The sequence below is a fragment of the Melopsittacus undulatus genome, chromosome 9 (genome assembly GCF_012275295.1).
Source record: "Melopsittacus undulatus isolate bMelUnd1 chromosome 9, bMelUnd1.mat.Z, whole genome shotgun sequence".
Classification (NCBI taxonomy): Eukaryota; Metazoa; Chordata; class Aves; order Psittaciformes; family Psittaculidae; genus Melopsittacus; species Melopsittacus undulatus.
In genome coordinates, this window is record NC_047535.1 from 8,245,256 (window position 1) to 8,266,068 (window position 20,813).

The 20,813-nt window shown below is 45.4% G+C and overlaps 1 protein-coding gene across 1 annotated transcript; it reads left to right on the forward strand.

Annotated features, from left to right (window-relative positions):
* Positions 1-1,944: 1,944 nt before the first annotated feature.
* MINAR1 (membrane integral NOTCH2 associated receptor 1) lies at positions 1,945-20,475 on the forward strand. The gene is made up of 4 exons (XM_034066201.1): positions 1,945-2,105; positions 8,605-10,942; positions 12,402-12,656; positions 16,604-20,475. Exons 2-4 carry the CDS (start codon positions 8,651-8,653, stop codon positions 16,799-16,801), a joined length of 2,745 nt encoding a protein of 914 aa, XP_033922092.1. The 5' UTR covers positions 1,945-2,105; positions 8,605-8,650; the 3' UTR covers positions 16,802-20,475.
* Positions 20,476-20,813: the final 338 nt, after the last annotated feature.

Sequence of the window (20,813 nt, forward strand, 5' to 3'; positions counted from 1 at the left end):
GAGGAGGCAAAAGACAGCCACCAACCTTTTGCTGTGGCTGCAGCCTGGCTTTGGGGCATGGCTTTCCCCTTGGAGCTGAGGGAATAATGCTGTGCACAAACTATGCTGCATGCAAGGCAGGAGCAAAAGATGTGTGTTGAAGAGCAGCCCTTCCACTGAAGCCTTGAGCTTTTTAGTCGCTGCATGTTCTCACCAGGCTTTTACAGGAGGCAGTTACATACCACAGCTACAACTTGGGCCAGCGAGCACACACCAGGACTGCATGCCAAGGGAGCACTGGCTGATACACGACCATTTCAGCTGCATTCATCCCTTTTCCTCCCAGGAGGAGTTCAGGATTATGTGGCTGGGGACTTCCTGTCAATCAATCAGGGGTTGTTGATCAAACACCATCTTTCATAATCGGGAATACATTATCGATCTCATTGTTATTATGCTCCTTCTTTTCTAGCTGGATCAGCTTTTGCTATGGGAGCCAGCTCTGGAAACCTGTCAGAACCTGAGTGAAACCTAGTTAAGATCACCCAGACCTGGACTAGTGGTAAGAGGTGTTTCCTACTTATTCTGTGGTGTTTGCAATTCTGAAAGGTAGAGAGATCTTTTCTATCCACTTTGATGACCTGAAGGCTCTATAGGAAGTGCCATAGGGTTAAAAGCATCCAGCCACGCAATCTGCAAGTAAATGGCTGCTTATAGCCATAAAACAGTCTGACAAAAGCATGGAAAATGGAGCCCAAGGACACTGCCTCTTTCAATGCTGTAAAGTAGGGGCAAGAATAAAGATAGTATGAATACATTTTTCTTCTGTTTGCAAATATGTTTATCTTCTTCGTTTGTATTAACTGCTACGTGCGTTGCATCTTTACAGATATTATATTAGAATCACACATAATATTCTTCAAAGTCAGTGGAAGGACTTGCACATCAGTGGGTTTCAGGCAAAACCCCCTCCTGTCCCCTTGTTTCTCCCAGGAAAGCAGAGAAGTCTGTTCCCAAGACTGTCACAGTAAAACACATAGTTTTATGCCAGTTTGTTTACAGTGTTCTGATGGCCATGACATGTTTGTGCATACAACCCTTTGAATTAGTTCGTCTAGGAAACAAAAGCTGATGGTCCACTTCTCAAACAATACTAATGAGACAAACAGTCAAGCCTCTGACATCTCACTGCTTTATTCACCCAGCAACACTTCTATTAAAAACTCCCATCGATATCTCCTGGGTGGCGTGGCAAGCCGACCATCAGCAAGGGAAGAAGCAATGCTCTGACACCAGGTAAGCTCTTGCCTGCTTTGGTGCTGCACACCCGACGGGAGGACTGACATCCCGCAGCACCAGGACCCATCCCTGCAAGGACCACAACCCCCTCTTTGGGGAGCTAGGATATGCCTGGCCTCACAAGAGGTCAGGTAAATGGTCAGCACAAGTCTGTGCATCAGTGGCCTTTGCACCCCAGGGCGGTGGGTGTGCAGGGGTGCGGTGTCTCCAGGTGCTGGGCATCCCCCTCCCCTGCACACCTTTGTGCCAGTCACCCTCTGCCCGGATTTGGGATGCAGGGATGGGGGGAATAGCGGCGCTGACAGTGCGGGGGGAGCCAGGAGCTGCCTTCTTCCATACAAACAGCGCCGGGGGTGCTCCTGGGCTCGGTGCTGCCGGGACGCCGAGCGGCCCCAACCCCCAGCTTAAAGGCTGCGACAGCGGCCGGTACTTGCACTAATGATAAAGATAACGATGATAACGTGAAGGGCCGGAGCGCGGGTCCCGGCTCCCCGCCGCGCACCGCCGCTGCGGGCCCCGCTGCCGCAGCGCTTGGGGCCGGCCGGGACAGCCCCCCCGCGGCTGCGGGCCCGGGGGCGGTGCAGGGAGGCTCGGCCTGAGCAGCCCCCTCCCTCCTCCTTTCCGTCTCTCCCTCCTCCCATGCCAACCTGCTGCCGCCTTTGTCAGCGCAGCCCGGCGCTATGGCATCCTGCTGGGGCTCCAGGCTCGGGCTCTTCATCCTCCTCTTCTTCCTCCTCGCTGGGCAGCGGCTGCTGCAGAGGCAGAGCCAGCCGTGACGGCCGCGCTCCCCAGGCAAGAGGCAGGCGGAACCCTCAGGTGAGCCCCAGGTACGGGGAGGGGGACAAGCGGGTGCGCTGGCGGAAAGGGGGGCTGAAGACAAGAGCCCTCCGCTCTCCAGCCCCAGGGGTGCAATGGGGTGCGGGATGGGGGCTTCAGCACCGGCTCCCTCCGCCTGGTCGGGGATAGGGGAAGTAAGCGCCGATAAGACACCACCCCCCCACCCCCCCCAGCCCCTGCGGACCCCGCCGGCCGCCCCGCGGTCCCAGTTCTTTGTCGGGCTCCCCAGGAAAGGGAGGACTCCAAAATCCTGGAACTCCATCAGTGACTTTGGCAGCTCCACTTCAGTCCCGCACAGCTGGATCTGTCCCCTGGCAACTGGAGGGGGGATATAGGTGACCCCCGGTTTGTGCCCCCAAACCCTCAGTCAGGGAGCCTGAAGGGATGGGAAGCACCAGCGGTGGGGACGAGGGAAGCCGGACCCGCTAGGGTGAGGAAACCGGTCAGTGGAGAGACAGGTCCGGGGTGGCAGTGAGATGGTTGTAGGTTTGCCCATGGATGGAATAAATTGCTCACATTTGACTCCGTTAGACCTTTTCGTGTCTATTTGTTCGTGTTTCCAATGGTGTCTCCTTGTTCAGAAAATTTGGAGGAAAAACGTGACTTAGATATGCTCTGATAACGTATGGAGAGGATGAAATTTGTGTGTGTTTGCATGGGCCGGTAGTTGGCAAAGAATAACCAAGAGCATATGATGCAGTAATAATTCAAGTGATTTATTGCACAGACTTAGAATGATTGTTTGCACTTTTCCAGATCATATAGATCCTGAATTGCATAACTGAACAATGCAAATAATCAGCCTAATGTTGTTGTGCAAGAAAAATCGATGGCAATCCTTGTTTGACTTGAGCCCTGGCACATCCGTGAGGATACACTGCCTTTATCCACAAGTTTCCCGTTAATTTATGCATTAGGAGCCTTTAAAAACTGCTGAATTCTGTAGTGGGGGGAAGCTGAAGTGTTGTGCAGAGTCCTTTTACAGCAGAACCTCTGCCGTTCAGGAGCTGGGTTTGTAAAGCGTGGTTTTCCAAGCCTTGTTCCCACAAGATAAGAGCCAGAAAATAGCAACTTCCTCCAGTGCTCGTCCCCACTGAGCCCCCTGGTGATCCGCGGATGAGGTTGGTGATGGGATGCTCGGAGCGTGTTGTTCCTGAGCAGAACAGCAGTGAGCTGCGGGCGAGAGCGGATGCATAAGCCCTGGGAGCAGTCAGGCTGCAGGCGTTCATCCCCTTCGGCTCTGGAGGGGTAAATAAGAGCCACATCAGCGAGGCTGGGAGCCAGCACTCCTACCTGCCCTGGGAAGCGGAGCCCACCCTGCTCCGTGCAGAGGAGGGAGCAGTCCGGAGGAGATGGCTGGTGTCGGGCTGTTCAGAGGAGTGTCTCTTCAATGAAAGGTGGAGAGAAGTGATGGCCATTGCGTGGGCAAGGCTCCAAAGTGCGCTTTTTAGTTTTCTTTCTAAGGAGCAGTGGAAGGCAGGGGAGGAGGAGGAATAAGGTGTGCAGAAATAGGCAGTGTTTCCCCAAATGCCGGCTCCGATGTGTGTGTGTGTGGTGGAAGCAGACAGAGCTTGAGATGCCTGTTTGTTCATCACAGGTTTCTTAATGTTTTGACAGAGAAATGGATTCGTGAGTATGGGGAAAAGCAAACCATGAATTCCATCCCGATGGGTTACTTGTTTCACGCGAAGGTGTGCGTTGCCTGCTTTGTTTTATAGTATCTGTCTTTGGGGAGACAGGCTGAAAGACTTATGAGCTCAAGTTAATAGTAAAATAGCATATCACAGGCTCTGTGTTGGTGTTTTCCTGCACTGAAGTAGCTGGCTCTTTCTGGGGGAATTTATGTGAGGATTGCTTGCTCTGCCTGGTGTTGCCATAATGCTATTATAGGGTGGCCCGTTAGTCACCGTGGGGGCAAGCAAAACAAGGATGCTGTTTCCCTCTCTGCTGGCAAATCAAAGGGAGAGGGGAAATGATGGCTCCAGCAACTGTGGCTGTGTATTAGCTGCACCTGCTGTGGATATTGGGAAATGGGGAGAGCAAATGTCAGAGGCACAAAGAACAGGGAAGGAAATGAAGGAGGAAATAACAGAGGAAGATAATGTAGTCTCTCTGCCAGTGGCCACGTTTCAGGCTCGTGAGAAGCACCTTGGCACCCTACAGCTGCTCAGGGAAGTCGAGTGGTGGGACTTTCTCTTGAATCCTGTGCTGGGATTTGTCTGCCCCGATGTGTGCTGCCCCCAGATCTTGCAGTGGGGCAGGGTTTGAAGGTTCCATGGGGGAAAGCAGTGAGGGCAACTGAGAACCACTACTAATATGAATTCCTGCATGGTGAATAGGATAGTCAGGAGGTGAGGGGACCCCCTGCCCCAGCGCTGATCTGGGAGGTGGTGAGAAGGGAAAGTACATTCTGCTTTTCCTGTGGGGAACCAAGCTACATGAAAGAGTACACTGGTTCCCCTGGTCTGGAGAGCCACAGGGGAGAGGTCTTATGGATGCTTGATTCCTAAAGACACCAGAAAATAGAACAGTAGATTCCCTTTGTGCAGCAGGAAGCATCACTAGGGATGGAGGTTGTAACTGTAATATTCCTGTTCTTCTCCAGAGGCTGAGATAATGGTAAGATGAGAGCTCAGTTCATTGCTCTTGGTGCAGGGCAAGAAGACATCGATTTGTGGTAAGCCTGGAGCTCATCTGCGTGCAAGGAGAGTCAGACCCCATCGACTAGCCATGCAATATGATGCTGTACGAGTCCATGCTGGGATATAATTGTGCTGTTAGAACAGCAAATGTCAGGTCTTGGGGAGCTGAGTCAAAGCGACCCTCCCAGTGTTAATATAACAAATCATTTTAAAGATGGAATGTTAAGTGGCTCCTTTGGTCAGAGGACTGTCTTGCTGAAAATAAATAAGCGAGATCCTGTCCTTGTGTCTGGTTAGCTCCATGTTCCTTTGGAGACCTAAGTCAGTTTGGGGGTGGTTTGGAGGATGCATCGTGGATGCTGGTAGTGAAGGTAAGGCATGAGGATGTCAGTGGAATTGAGGCCATCTGAGGATGCTCCATGCTGCTCCTCTTGCTGTGGGTCATTTCATTTGATTTGCTGCTTTTGACTGATTCATGACGCTGTACCCTCTTTAAAAGGCCTTCCTGTACTCTTTTCTTTATGGAGCTTTGCGTTTATATGCCACGTCCAGGTCTATTCTGGTCCTGCTCTGAGAGATAATGAATGAATGTCACTATAACAGCTGAGATGGTGCTCGGCCAAGTGCTTGGCACCTGGGATGTGGCATCTCCCGGTGTGACTTGCCAAGAGTCACCTGTCTCTGTTGCAGGCTGTTAGGCGGCTTGACAAGAGGCAGAGGAGCTTAATACGCCTCTAAAAACCTTGGCACTGGGTTTTTCATTCCTGACCTAGAAAACAAGATTTCAGGGCCCTTATATATTATTCTTATAGGGTAATACATCTTATTCTTCACAGCCTGAATCTTTTGTGTGCTTCACTAGCAACATTTCTGATGCTCTGGCATGAGGGAACATACATTTCTATGCCCAGGCTGAAGCCCAAAGGTACCTTTTGAACCTAATGTGCGCTCACACCAGAAAGCTGTTAGTGAACAGCCAAGAGGAAATTATTCCAGCTTCTAGCTAGCTGCTCCTCAAGACCCACATCTGATTTTGCAACCTGCTTTGTCCAAATCCCACCTCTCATATCTCAGCCTGTTGAGAGAATTGCTCCAATTCCCACTTCAGCAAGCTCAGCTCTCTCCTGGTCACCCTTGCCTTAATCCCTCTGTCACCTCCCTGTTCTTTCACTGTTTTACAGCTGACCATCACCTCCAGGCTTGGTTCTGGGAGTACAGGATCCTAGACAGAGCTAGACCAGGTCAAGCAGACCTCTTCTGCTTGGGACCCATGCTTCAGTGCAGCTGCCTTACTGCTTGGATATGGGTTAGAGTCCCCAAGCCAAGGCTCCTTGATGCTGTTAAATAAAAGCAGTGTGAGATTTGGAGGTGTGCAGGGCTTTCACCTAGGTTTTACTAGATTCATAGGGATTAGAAACATAATTTGAAGTTAAAACCTCTGATGGGAGGGATATGCTAAGAATGGGCTGTTGCAAACCAAATAAAACTCAAGAAACTGTACCTAGGATATCCTTACTGGGATGAGAGAGCGAAGGCAGAAAGGTAGGGAACAAAACAGGTATTTTAGCAGGAGTGTGAGTGGGGAGAAAGCAGGACGCTGGCAGGCTGGTGCAGACAGTGTACAGTGTGTGAAAATGCATATCCAGGTGAGGGTTTTGCAAGGAGCTGTGAAGTTACAAATGGGAGGAGACGGTGTTGCTGGTATTGAGCCTGGAGGTGACAAAAAGACAGATTTCCACTCTTTCCCCAAATGGCAGGTTTATAACACACAGAAAACTAACTTGGAATGCTAGCCCCTGGCAGCTGGGAACGTCTCTGAACCCCACATGTGAAGTTTACTCTGGGAGTGCTTGGTGGCTCTGGTGGCAGGTAGTTTGGTTTAACTCTAGCTTGGGAGCTTCATTGTCTAATGGTGACATGTCATAGAAATATAGAGGCAGGCTGTTAAAAGCCTGTGCCTCTGAGCACAGACTTCTGATAAAGAGAAAAGGGACACAGACATCCTTCTCCAGCTTTTAGCATTACTTTCTGGAGCTGAGCTCTGAGCAATTTCACATTTTTGCTCTGTGTCAGTGTGCAGAAGAGTTGAGCTGCTATGCATAATACAGGAGCTTTAAAAGCAAACACACACGCAGCAGAGGTGTTGGAAAACCCCTGTAGCCATTGGTTTCTGAGAGCTGTGTTTACAATCACAGAAATACCTTCACGTTGCTGCTGCTCAAGTTCTGATCTTAAGACAGTAGAAAGATGCTGCTTAAACAGCCAAGTCTGCATGGAGACTTGCTTCATATTCACGTGGGCAACCTGGTGGTTTTCTTTTTTCCCTTTGGAAGATGCTACTGTGACTTTGACACAAAACCTTTTTATGCTGGCTCTGACACTGGGTGATCACCAGTGTGCAGTGTCACAGCAAGATGAAAGGCTGCAAGAATGGGACCCTGTATTCCTGGAGTGGTGCTCAGGAGTACTGAGGTTTTTGGCTGGGAGGTGACTTGAAATGAGTGATAAGAAGCCTTGTAAGCCTGACTTATATGCTTTGCCATTTGGGTGGATGGAGATACTAGTTCCAGGGGTCATCTAAGGGTGGGAGTGAATGGGGAAAGATACCATACCTTTTTGGGGAAATGAAAATACTTTTGTCATTCCTATCTGTAAGAATAACAAAGTGATCAAACATAGAAATTGGCAGACTGCATCATTGCGTGCTCTGCCTCTCCTAGTAGCCAGCAGCAGAGACACTGACAAGGATATTCATAGTAGGCAGATGAAAAATAATCTGCCTCCCATCAATGTCCTTTTCTAATCCATAATAGTTAGAGGTTGGTTTGAAGTCTGAAAGGGCAGGGGTTTATATCCTTCCCAAGATGTTTGCTAGCGTTAGCAGTGCTTGTTCAGGCTATTCTTGTTATCCACATAAATGTGCAGCCTTTGCTCTCCACCTCTGCCCTATCATTTGAGGCTAGTGAATGAAGCTGCACCCTGGGTTTCTCTGGGAGCACATCACTGAAGAGAATGTTCTCTGTCCTTGATATTGCTCAGTCTTCAAATCCACCCTGATTGGCAGGCAGCCCTCTAGCATCTGCTGGATTGGTTTCAAGGTTCAGTGGGATTTTTTGTGTTTAACTCTTTCGTCTCTTATCTAAACAGCTGAAATGGGGCTCACACTGATTATTTTTTTTCATGGGACCAGGCAGCTTTTCCATTCCTCAGTCATAAACTTAGGAAAAGGTATTTCTGGGAAAAGCCCCATAGTATCCGGAGTAGAGGTGCAAATAATGTTTTGAAATAAGCAAGGTGGTAATTCTGTGTTCAGGTAACTTCTAAAACCACATCAGAAGTTTACTGTCAGTAAATCTTTCTGAGAGCCGTCTGCAGTCAGATATGAAAACAACTGGGGGTGTCATGGCGTGGTAGATCATCTCTGGTTAGGGTAGGGCTAGAGTTATTGCCAAACAATTTGATGTGTCTGTTCTTTCAACCTCTCATAAGTTGGTGAGAAATTCTATGAAAGCCCCACAGGAAGCAGGCTGGGATTGTATATATTGTATATCTGCCATTAGTTCAGCCCCTCCAAAGCTTCTGCTGTTTATTCACTTCCTTGCTTTCAAGACACTGACATAAATGAGCCTCCTTGGATGAAATCCTGATTCCATTTAAGGATTAAATTCATCAGTGCTAGGATTGGAGTTCAGAATGCCTGGAGTTCAGAAACATGAGGGTGGGTCATACAAGCAAACCTTCAACTACATGGCTAGAGAGTCAAGTCCCATCTGGGGCTGATAAGGTCCTGAATCTTATTTGTGGGTGACTTACAATCTTTTTTGTTTGCTATTGTGTGTTGCTATAGAAGTGGAACAGAGTTTCCAGGCTAAACAGCAAAATACACTTAAACCATGGAGTCCAACCAAGAATCCTCGCTCTTCCTTGTGAAGATCTTGGAGGAGCTGGACACGAAGCAGAATACTGTTTCTTATCAGGACCTCTGCAAGTCCCTGTGTGCGAGGTTTGATTTATCCCAGTTGGCCAAGCTCAGAAGTGTGCTGTTTTACACTGCTTGCCTGGATCCTAATTTCCCAGCGACTTTGTTCAAAGACAAAATGAGATGCACTGTAAACAATCAGCAATCAAAGAAAATCATGGTTGCAGCAGATATAGTAACAATATTCAACCTCATACAAATGAATGGGGGAGTGGCCAAGGAGAAGCTTCCAGTTGCAAGGCAAAAAGTGAAGAAGAAAGAGTCCTTCGAGTCCTGTAGGTCTGACACAGAAATCTGCCATGCGGCAGACTGTGTGCCCAACTGTGAACTGAATGACCAAGAGTTCAACCGGGGTTTTCCAGTCAGAAGGTCCTCAAAATGCAGAAAGATGGACTGCAAAGACTGTCAACAGTTTGTCCCCTCGTCGGAACCCAACTTTTTACTTGGTGTTAATAAGGACATGAAGGGCCGGGCTGCCTCTCTGGACAGGCTGCAAGCATTGGCGTCCTACTCTATCGCCACATCTCCACCATGCGAGATGCAAAGTACGTACTTCCCCATGAACATTGAAAATGAATCAGACCAGGACTCCTTGCCTATACATCCAGGCATAAAAGAAACTTTCATTTCAAATGATGAGCCGTTTGTGATGCAGACGTGTGTCCAGAAAAGAAATATATTCAAAGAAGATTTTCATAATCTGATTACAATATCTCCCAGCTTAATACCACCCAGCAAAAAGCCAGAAGATGGACACAGAGAGCCTAAGAACAGGAAAGAAAGCTCTAAGCAGACTTTCTTCAACCACAGCTTTGAAATGCCATACAGCAGTCAGTACTTGAATCCAGTTTATTCTCCTATACCAGACAAGAGACGAGTGAAGCATGAAAGCTTAGATGATCTTCAAGCTTCAACGTATTTTGGCCCAACTCCTATTCTCGGGCCCCAGGACACCAAAAAGTGGACTGGAAAGCCAGCCAAGCAAACTGCCTGGCCAGCTAAAAGCTGGAGTTTAAATACTGAGGAGGTACCCGACTTTGAACGATCATTTTTTAATAGGAAGCAGTCTGAAGAGAAGCTGCGATACCAGAGTTCAAACAACGCGTCTCCAAACTTTCCTTCAGCTGACAGGCATCCGTCCTACCTAAATGCGAAGGATCCACAACCAATTATGCAGGCAAACTACGCTGTGAAACCAAATGGGCATAAACCCAAGGAAATACCTTCTATTCTAGATGTGGAGAAACATGAGCCAGTCAAAAAGTTTAAGGATAAAAGCATTAACTGTACTTCTGTTCAAATCTTGAGCATTGACAGGACCACAAGTGTTGGGACACAGACAGAGCAACAAGTTCTGGACCACAAGAAGTGCAAGGACTTGTGTGCAGCAGGCCAAGCCAAGTACGGAGAGCGGCACACTCTGAAGCACTCAGATGATGACTCAGAAATCGTGAGTGATGATATCAGTGACATTTTCCGGTTTTTGGATGACATGAGTATCAGCGGGTCCACGGGAGTGATGCAGTCTTCATGCTACAACAGCACCGGTTCCTTGTCCCAGGTGCACAAATCAGACTGCGAGAGTTCACCTGAGCACAATTTGACAAAGATCTCCAATGGGAGTGCCTGTAACAAGTTGGATAAAGTGGCCCGGGCAGATGTCAGTAACACGGATGATGAACTAAAAACGAGTGTCTGCAAACTAGTGCTGAGAATTGGTGAAATAGAGAAGAAACTGGAATCTCTCTCAGGCGTCCGAGAAGAAATCTCGCAAGTCCTGGGAAAACTAAGCAAGTTGGATCAAAAAATCCAGCAGCCAGAGAAGGTCAGTGTGCAAATAGATCTCAATTCTTTGACGAGTGAGGCTGCGTCGGATGAGAGTAACTCCCCGCAGATATTTCAGTGCCACAATACTCCTCATGGAGGCAAACTGGAGAATAATCCAGAATGGTGCTGCTCAGATGCCAGTGGAAGTAATAGCGAGAGTCTTCGAGTAAAAGCCTTAAAAAAAAGTTTATTTACTAGGAGGTCATCCAGATCATTAACAGAGGAAAACAGCGCAACGGAGTCCAAGATAGCAAGTATTTCAAACTCTCCCCGAGACTGGAGAGCTATTACCTACACCAACCAAGTTGGCATTACGGAAGAGGAGAGGAAAGAGAGAGATGGAGGAGAAAATAAGGACTGGCACAGGAAATCTAAAGAGGTAATTTAAACTTTAACTGTCATAATAAGCACTTAAAATAATTTAGTTATGAATGTCTTCCATAGTCATCACAAGCCTTAGGATATGACAATACTTTACCCTGCCATATTATGCCTGTCTTTATTGTTATCTTAATTGAGTGATTTTGTACCTATATGTTCTTGCTTGGCAGCTGCAATATGGTCAAGTTAGTTTTGAAAAGCTTTGTTCTTTTGGAAAGGGAAGGGGAATAATATGGTTGACATCTTTGGAAGATGATGGTATTCTTCCTCATCAGTGGCAATATAAGGAGGCTGGGTAATCAATTTGGTGAAAAGGGTGTGGGCAAAATTGAAATTCTCTGGTGGTTATTTTAGAAGGGATGTTTTGCAATTCTATTGTGATGGCTTTTATCAGAGAAATATGTGCATATTTAAAAGCCCACAAAATAGATTCATGGATTCAAATTCCTCAAGAAAAGAAGCTTTGTATGTGTATCGTGAGATCCTAACTGTAGCAGTGCTGTGACTTTCACGGTCATTTAAGCAAGTCTTAAGCCTCTCCTTGTGGAAATGCAGCATAACTGTGGTCTTGTTTTGATTAGTCAGAAAAACTGCCCATTGCTCCCAGCAGCTGCCCACTGCTGTCTTTGTGCTGGGGTCTGGTTGCTGCTCAGTTGATACTGTGCTTGATGTGGGTGGTTGTTTCTATTCCATGGACACTGGAGAGTGCTGGGGGTCCTTCAGCTCCCTTGCTGATAAGGACCATGTGATAGGCATGTTGTGCCTCTTTACAATGGGGAATGAAGGCAGAGAAGGTTTGAAAATGAGAGGAAGAGGCTTGGTGGGAATAAGTGCAGTTGGGTGAACAAGAAAGCATAAGCCATGGGTTATGAGTAGGCTGAAGAAGGGGAAGAAGGTTACCCTAAAAAAATGTGCAGAAACCCCCCAGATTTGGCTTTTCTGTACATTGATCTGCTCAGGATGAAATGCTGACTTTAAAAGACCCTTCCTTGCTCCTGCAGTAGACCATGGCTGATCCTGGACTGGTACCATGGATGGCATGGTGTCAAGGAGGTACTATCTGGGGGCTTCATGCAAGACTTATTCGTATTAAGATTTGATCTGCTAACAGGAATCTAGAATCTGCATGGGTCTGAGTTTTTCCAGATCAGCTGGGCTCCTCTGGCTGTCAGGACCATTTCAGAATAGTTTTATATATAATCTGTAAACAGTACAAACTCTAAATTTTCTTTGTTGTATCAGCTTGGTGTTCATGTTATGGTGACCGTGGATTTGTGTCGGTAAAATACCTCTTTGGTTGTGAGACAAAGTGGGCAAATGGATTAAGGCCATCCAAAACCTTCATCCTAGCCAGTACTTTATCTTATTGTGACTCTGAAAGGAATACCTCTGTGCTTTGTGTTTAACCCCCTCATAGTCCTGTTTCTTCTCTCAAATTCTTTTGAACCCTACTGCAGGCAGACAGGCAATATGAAATCCCACAGCCACATAGACTCTCTAAACAACCAAAAGATGCTTTCTTGATTGAACAAGTCTTTAGCCCTCACCCCTACCCTGCGTCACTCAAGTCACACATGAAAAGCAACCCGCTCTACACAGACATGAGGTTGACAGAGCTGGCTGAAGTGAAACGCGCACAGCCGTCATGGACCATAGAGGAATACACGAGGAATTCGGGGGATAAAGGCAAGATTGCAGCATTGGATCTACAAGTGAGTCCTGTTTATTTAATTTGAATGGCTTGATTGTGAATTAATGTAGACAGAATATGCATTTAAGAAGGGATTTGGATAGCTCAGGAGGGAGCTATGCAGTGTTGAACCTCTAATCTTGCTCATCCCTATCCATCCTGTCCAGGAACAAAGAAGACTGTGGGTATTTCACTGCTGAACGTTCATTCTTGACAGGTTGATGCTCCCGGCTTATTCTGCAATGGAGGAATGTCTGCTAAGCCATCATGGTGTTGGTAGCTCTAGAATTGAGGGATAAAGGGGTGCAGAGATGAACTGGTCCCTAACTGCAGTAAGGCAGAGTGGTGCAGGAGCTGGCATTGGTGCTTTTTCTCCTATCCTTGTTCTGTCTGAATTATTCACAGAAAATTTAAGTGTTAGGGATTTTTCCATTTTGCTAGCAACATGAGACATAAAATACTTGTAGAAGATGTTCAACACCATGACTGTTTTTGAAACACATCACCGTTGCAGCTTTGAAGTGGCTGCTGGAAACCAGAGTCATGTGAAGAGCAGATCGGCTAATGGTGTGTCTTGTTTGCATTTTAGTTCAGCTTGGAAGTGTGCAACAAACAGAGCAGAGCAAGTTACTGGGAGACAAATTCAAATGTTGGATTTAAATTTTCCCAAACTGTGGTGTATTTGAAATCAAAATCCTGATATATAGTGGAATGCCCAGACCCAGGACTGACTGTCCATGATGGATATCCTGTCTAGCCTGATAAACACAAGACATCTTTTAGGAAGAAAGATATCTGAGCACAGGTTTAAAGAGAAAGTATGAAGAATGATGTCCGGAATGTATAAAGACCAAACAAAAGTTGTAGTGTTTGGTTATGAAACCCAAAATACATCAGATAATGAAATCCACACTGACGCAGAGATCACTGTGTATCAGTTATATGCATTTATTCAGCTGGTAAGAACCAGCCAGGGGACTGCTGCTGACTGCAGGCATTTTGGACTCTTTGCATATGTGTGCATGCCTCAGAGCAGAGCGAGCTGCCTCAGCTGGAGACAGGCTTGGCAGCAGTTGGGACACACTGACCTGCACCTCAGGGCTCTCTGATCAGCAGTCTGTGTGGTGCAGCCGTATTCAGGCAGAGCATCTGCTTGTATCCAAAGCTTCTCTGCCAGGGAACATGGTGTGTGGGACTTGCTGCTCCACAGCAGCTCTCAATGGCTCAGTGCTGAGGTACCTAACCCAGCTCCAGACTGTCAGATTAAGCCCTAGGAGAGAATCAAGGTACTGTGAGAAAAACTTGGTTAGCCCAAGTCTTCACGACTCATGCCATGTCTCAGGACTCTGTGGTGGCTGGTTTGGAGTTAATGATCATCCACATGGTGCTGTAGTGCAGTGTGTGTTTGTACAGGAATTTGTGCACAACAAATTCACCTCCTGGCTTGGCTCACGGGGACTTCCCCATCCTCACCAGCCCCTGCTCCTTGCTGTGGCTAAAGAGTACTCAGAGAGAAACCAAGCAACACAGAGACCAGACTGTATCTTGCCCCAGCTGCCTGCTGCTTTTTGGGTCTTCAAAGCTTTAGAGGGCTTACTAAATTCCTATTCCTGGCATTGCAAACTGTATGCTAGAGTAGGAATAGGCAGAAAGAAGTTCCTCTGCAAAGCATCCCTTACCTGCTACGTGGAGGCAACAAGGGAGGTGATATTTGGGAGCAAAGCTCTCCTGGGAGAAGTGTTCTCCATCTGTTCCTCGTAGGGCCATTACATTCTCTGTAAGCAGCTCCGTACGGCTGTGAGCAAACCAGAGAAATCGGCTTATTGCCATCATTTATCTTTAGGATCAAGGTTATAAAACTTTACTGGTTTGATTCTCTCCCTCCAAAAGGACTGTCAGAATTGCATTTACTCTGCAAAGCCCATGTCTAGACTTCGTAATAGAGCTTACTGAGAAACTTAAAAAATAGATGCAGACTGATGAGTGTTGTTTTTTTTTCCCAGTGATTAGGTTTATTAGAACTGAAAGTAAATACATTATGCTTTAATGAACATTCCTACGTCTGGCAATGAAATGGGAAAGGAAGCTGATTAACAGTAATGGGCCTTTTTAATAATGCATCTTCCTTCTGAAGTAGTTAAAAGGTCAATACCAACTCAGAGAAGTCCAAAACTGTAGTTTTCCGTGATAACATGGTTATCTTTGGGTTTCCTACCTCTGTTTATTTAAAATTTCTCCTGGAATATGACAAGTCTGTTGGGTTTTCCTTCAGGAAAAGAAATGGCAAAATTATCCAGGCAGGTTTGTCCCATGTGTGTGGTCTGTGTGAGATCGCATCGCCTTGCTCTGTGTATGATGATCCACTGGGATGAAACATTGTCAGGCTATTTTCTGATGCATTGAGAGATGAAGTTGCTGATTTTTTTTTTTAGAAGACTGGAATAGGTAATTTGGAGCCCAAATGTTGCAATCTCAGAGTCATCTGATGGTCTCTGCTTCAGCATACTAGTGCTATCATAGAGATCTCCATTAAATGGTCATAAAACTGCTGCTCGATTTTAATTGTCTATTTCTGGGGTAGCTACAAAATCACTTCTTGGAGTGGTTCTGTACAAAAAGCAAATGCTGCTAGCAGGCAAAGCAAGGTTTCAATCTGTAGCTTGTAGCCACAAAATCTGAATTAGCCAATTAAAAGCTTACCTAAATCCCTCTCGAGTCAGCTGGAATTTCTTTGTACGGAGTCCAATGAGCTTTAGATCAGGTTTGTTACGAGCACAGAAATGGTGTGTGTTCGAGTATTCCCATTGGAACATTTTTCATTTTTTAAACAAATGGCCTTTTGGAGCCCCAGAAACAGGAGACAGCTTTGAGGAAAAGCTGTCATTTTTCAATATGTTCTTTCTGCTTTGTTCCTTTCTGCTGGTTAATGCAATAATGCCAAATGTTTGGGTTGCCCCCCTAACAGAAATGATGAAGGGAGAGAAACAAGCAAGGTGGAAATGTAAAGCTTGAAGAGCTCACAAATTCTAAGGAAAAAAGCCCTAAAGATTAAAACCAAAGAAATAAATCATTTGGATGGAAATCTTGAACCCAGAGAGACTCAGGCTTTGGCAATAAGCAGGGTACTCCTTTCTATAGAGATATAGACTGTGCCATTGGGGTTAAATGGTCTCGTCTATGAAGATGGTCCAGAGTAATGTGTGGTACCAAATCTCATGCCAGGTATCCAGTTCCCTTTCTCCTTTTGCCCCTAGAAGCATTATGCATTCGGGTGCCTTTCAGGAGATGAATCTGGAAGGAGAGGTCAAAGCTGAGGATCACTTTCCTGGGGGATTTCATGGAAACCAGCTTACAGTCCCCTCTCTGTGGGATGCTTAGTGCCTGCTGCCTGTGATTGTGTATTCCCATGCTGGAATGAAGGGCTGGTGTCCCAGGCATTCCTGTTCCGGAGGGCATCTGCAAATTGTCCATTGGTGATGCGTGATGGATGGGGCTGAGCAACTGTGCCCTTGAAAGCAAGCTATGGTAGCAAAATTTAGGTTAGCTTTATAGAACATAATGCACAAGGAATATATGTTAAGAACCCTTCTCATCAGCTGGGCTTTAATAATTTAAAGAGCAGTAACAGGCCAGTAGTTGCTGACATTCGTGCTGTCTAGCAGATTAAAGAGTTGTTATTTAAATGCCATCCAAGATGACAAAGTTTCCGGTGAATCAGAGGTACGTGAGGGGCTTTGCAGCAGAATTACACTGCTATAGGAGCTTATTTTTCACAGTATTTTGTTGCCACTTTCATCAGCCTTATGGAACTGGAAGCAGTAGTTGAAGGGATGTGAGAAGCAGCAATAACCCGCTTTATCCTGCCAGCAGATCCAGCTGCAGCTGGGAGGCCTTCAGGCACATCTGCTTTATTTATTTTATTAATGACAGATCCCAGACAATTAACAATTGTTTCCTTTTAATTTTTAGACTCAAGAATCTTTAAACCCAAACAACTTAGAATACTGGATGGAAGACATTTATACTCCTGGCTATGATTCCTTATTAAAACGCAAAGAAGCCGAGTTCAGAAGAGCAAAGGTTTGCAAGATAGCTGCTCTGATAGCAGCAGCAGCTTGTACGGTCATTCTGGTCATTGTAGTTCCCATTTGTACAATGAAATCCTGAACCTGCGGACAGAGCCGTGACTCCCAGCCGTGTGCATCTCAGATAGCTCATGCTGTGTTTCAAACGTCTGATGGCAGAACTGTAAAGAATTTGCTAAGGAAGAATGTTCCGAGGATAATCCTGATGGAGAATGCAGTAAAAGTAGTAAAACACAAAACAGCTAGGGAAACATTTTTTGTTTTGAGTATGATTTTAAATAACAGACTGTGGTGGAGTTAATGGGAACTTGGTTCAATTTTTATGCATTTTTCAAAGTGCAATATCTTTTTTTTTCCTACAGAAACAATACAATGTTTTACAGAATCAAAGACTGATGAGAATCCAGGCAAAAGAGGAAGGATGTCTGAGCTATGTTGCGTGTAACAGAGGTGTGGGTACATGGAGGTAGCACTGTATAGAAGGGAATGTTCTATATGCATTACATCGGGGAGCTAGGGAAGTCTTAAAGCTCTCTACAATGTAGAAAACTCTGAATGTATTGTATTTATTTTATAGTATTTATGTATTTCATGATCATTTGATTGAAAGCAGACTGTGTAGCCATGAACAGAGTTCATTCCTATGTTCAGATTAAAAAGGGCTCTTTGTATTTGGTCTTGCCCTAAGACCCACTCTATCATCACTGAGTACTTAGATAAGTGCAATGTGCTGCAGACCAAAAAGATTATGTTTTAAAGCAATCACAGGAGGTTTTGGTTGCTTCTGTTGATTAACATTTGCATAGAGCTGGCAAACTTGCCTTGCCAAAAGGGTATTCTTTACCTCCGCAGACAGTGAAATTGTCTCAGTTTCACTCCTGCCAGCAAGCAAAGCTGGCAAATCAAAGCTACGCTTGGTTAAAGTTCTTGGAAATGTAATCTGAACAGTTATAATTTTATTCACAAAGTCTTTGTGCCTTTTTAGACTGTAGATTAAATAGAACTGTTTAATTTTGCTATTTTTAGCCCATAACATAAATCACTGCATAATGGGTACTAATGGAGGTTCTTTTCCCGCAAGCCTTCTATACAGTTCAGAGTGCTCCTCAAACAGCAGGGCTGGTGGTTGCTGAGCACTTATATTAAGGGCACAATTTTTCAGCACTAGTGCAAACTTGCTATTAATGCAATGCATTCAGCATGGGAAGACCTTATGCTTCCCTCTTGCTAATGTACTTAAGAATGATGGTTGACTTTACCGGACATCAAGCAGCCTGTATCCCATGGGAATGTCTATTTGATGCTTCATCCCAAATGCAAATAGCAGGTTCAAAGGAATTTTCAATCTGTGAGAGAAATTACCTGCCATGGTTAGTGAAAGCAGATACACAGACAGTATTGTTCTTCTGTCAAGTATAGATGAAAACAAAAAAATGAAGTAAAAAAAGTATATATTTTCAGGAGATAACATGATCTTGCTGGTCCTGTAAGGGAAAAGAGATTCTTTTAGTGAATGCTTTTTATGTAGGGTAGTTTATTTTCTTCAGAAGCAGCCTTCCTATGCGATGACACAGCAGCTAGGAAAGCACTGGATGCTCATTCCTCCAGCTTGCTCTTTGTTTCTGGCTGGTTTATAAAAAGTAGTGAGGAAAGCGAAGGCTTTGTTGTGACTTTAGAAGTATGTCAGTTCTTTCCTGCAGCTGGAGAGCTGTTTATGCGCTGCTCTTATGCTGTATTTGATTTAATGATAGGTGATCCTCATTGGTCTATCAGAAAAACGAGTGTAAGCACAAGGTCGGGTGTCCCATCAGCAAATACAGAGCAAGAAAAAACCCCTAGACCAAAATCTGCCCCTGCTTGGCCTGAATCCTGATTCAAATTCTGTGTCTTTGGCCCATTCCTAACACCAAGATTATTTCTCTTTCCTTCCAGATGCTGCAGGATAGAGTCACAGCAGGGAGGGAGCAGTTCACACTGTCTATTTTAGGCTGCCTTTGGTTATGGTGTGATTCAGAGCACCTGAGTTTAGGAGCTCAGGATCCATGTGTAGTAAATATAGACAGATAGAGAAACCTCTGGGGATGATGCGGAGATGCCAGCAAGATACCTAATATTAGACATGTGAATAAGCTCCAGAGCACATTGCTCTGCAGTTTACTTTATGCACAATTTAGGTTGATAATATATGTAAAATCTATTCCTGGTTCCAGGTAACATCAGAAAATCCTTTCACACCCCTTCCCTGGCCTGGCTGCAGCAAGCACAAGGGACTGCAGGAAAGAGCAGTGTGCCCTGTGTTGGCACAGTCCCAGTCCCTTGTCTGCCAGTGCCAGCAGTGACAACTCCCTTAGAGGGGCAGGATGAATGTGGGGCACTGGGCAGCACCCCCACCTTCACCAATCCCCCTCTGCTAGCACAAGCAGTCTGATGCTGCCTCCCCCAACCTGAAATCAGCAGCGTTTCCTCTGCTGTGTCTCAGTAATCTGATTTTAGAAAATATCTGAATATCTAAGTGGAGATGTGAGAAGGGTGCAGTGGATGTTATTGATTGCCGGGGCAGGCTGGGGTTGTGCTTGCACTGATGCATTAGGGATGTAATGACCCCTGTTTTGTCTGTGCGGGGATTTTTCTTTTGTCTGTGCAAGACTTATCCAGTTGGCACCAGATGAGTCTTTACATTAGAGGTTCCCAAAATCCTGGGAAGGATTTGGCAGGTTATGGAGCTGTGGGTGATGTGGAGCTGGCCCAACCCAAGCACTCAGCATCCCAAGCATCCATGCTGCTCTTAATTTATCAAGGTGCTTTTGCCCATCTTACTTTGCACAAGCAGCCAGTGGCACCCACCTCTATCAGGGCAGTGATTTCCCTATGTGCCATTTGTCATGCATCTCCCTCTTGGGGCTTGATCTCCACAGTGCCAGAAGCCCAAGGGGAATGGGGAAATCAGAGCCTGGCTCCCTGCTTCCCTGCTCCAAGAATACCTCTGTGAGCCACTGCTTGCCTTCTCCACTCCCTGTTTGCCGCTGGCACCACTGGGATGTACATCCCTCGTCATTCCCAGTGGGTTTTGTATCTGGCACAGAGCTCTTCACTTAAAAATAGGTAAAGACATGGAGCAGTGGGATGCTGCTGCTGGAGGAGAGCAGCCTTGGGAAGGAGGGACCCCATGGCTCTGTACAAAGTATACAAGCTAGGTGAAATCCTGACAATATTAACCTGCAAGAATATTGTGATCAACCTTGTGAACCAGTTACCAACTAGAATATACTGTATACTATATGATAGACTTTTGTATTAAAAAGAAATAAACAAATTAAAGCTATAGGTACATTGTAATCCTTGGTGTGATTGAAAAAAAGTGTCCTAGATTGTATTACTTAATTAAAATAATGATGAGCATATTGAACTGTTTTTCGTATTTATGCCTTATGAACTTGATATATTACACATGATAAAATGAAACTACAGGAATTATAAAACAGATATTCCATTTTGGGGGGCAAATCCCATTTGCTTTTCTTAAAACAAGAGTGCTGCTTGAACTGAGCTCAATAAATAACGTATGCAGAAGAGCAGGAGCAGGATCTGTCCCCAAATAACTTTTTAGGATTTTTTTTTTATTGGGGCTTTGGTTAATGTACTATGTAATAATTTTATTTTATAATGTTACTGTACAACATTGCCTTTGATTCATTTAAATATAATACCAAATAAACTTGAACATTTCAGCGTCCTAAGTTTTAATGGAACTGTTATGGTAATTTATTACTCCATTGCTTTTCTTCTTTCTTTTTTTTTCCCCAGGGACACTGAGATAGCCATGGGATGCGAGTATCTTGGTGTTAAATAACAAAGCATCCTATCTAGTTCTTGGCAGAATTGTTAATGGATTTCTCACTTGTGAAATAATAAGATGGCAGAAGATAATGACAAATGAGTTTGTTTGGTTTCTTTTACAAGCTCCTTTGCATCACATTGTCTGGGCTTCTGGGAGATTAGCTCTTGACACTAATCATAATATTTCATTTTATAGGTTATTTCATGACTGGGTTTTGCCATATCAACTGTTTTAACAAGGTCATGACTAATAGTTT

Bases quoted from the DNA above. Each gene is read 5' to 3' on its own strand.
- MINAR1 (XM_034066201.1), top strand. From the start codon at position 8,651: ATGGAGTCCAACCAAGAATCCTCGCTCTTCCTTGTGAAGATCTTGGAG. The intron at 10,943-12,401 runs GTAATTTAAACT...ACCCTACTGCAG, and splicing joins GGCACAGGAAATCTAAAGAG to GCAGACAGGCAATATGAAAT. The intron at 12,657-16,603 runs GTGAGTCCTGTT...TTTAATTTTTAG, and splicing joins TTGCAGCATTGGATCTACAA to ACTCAAGAATCTTTAAACCC.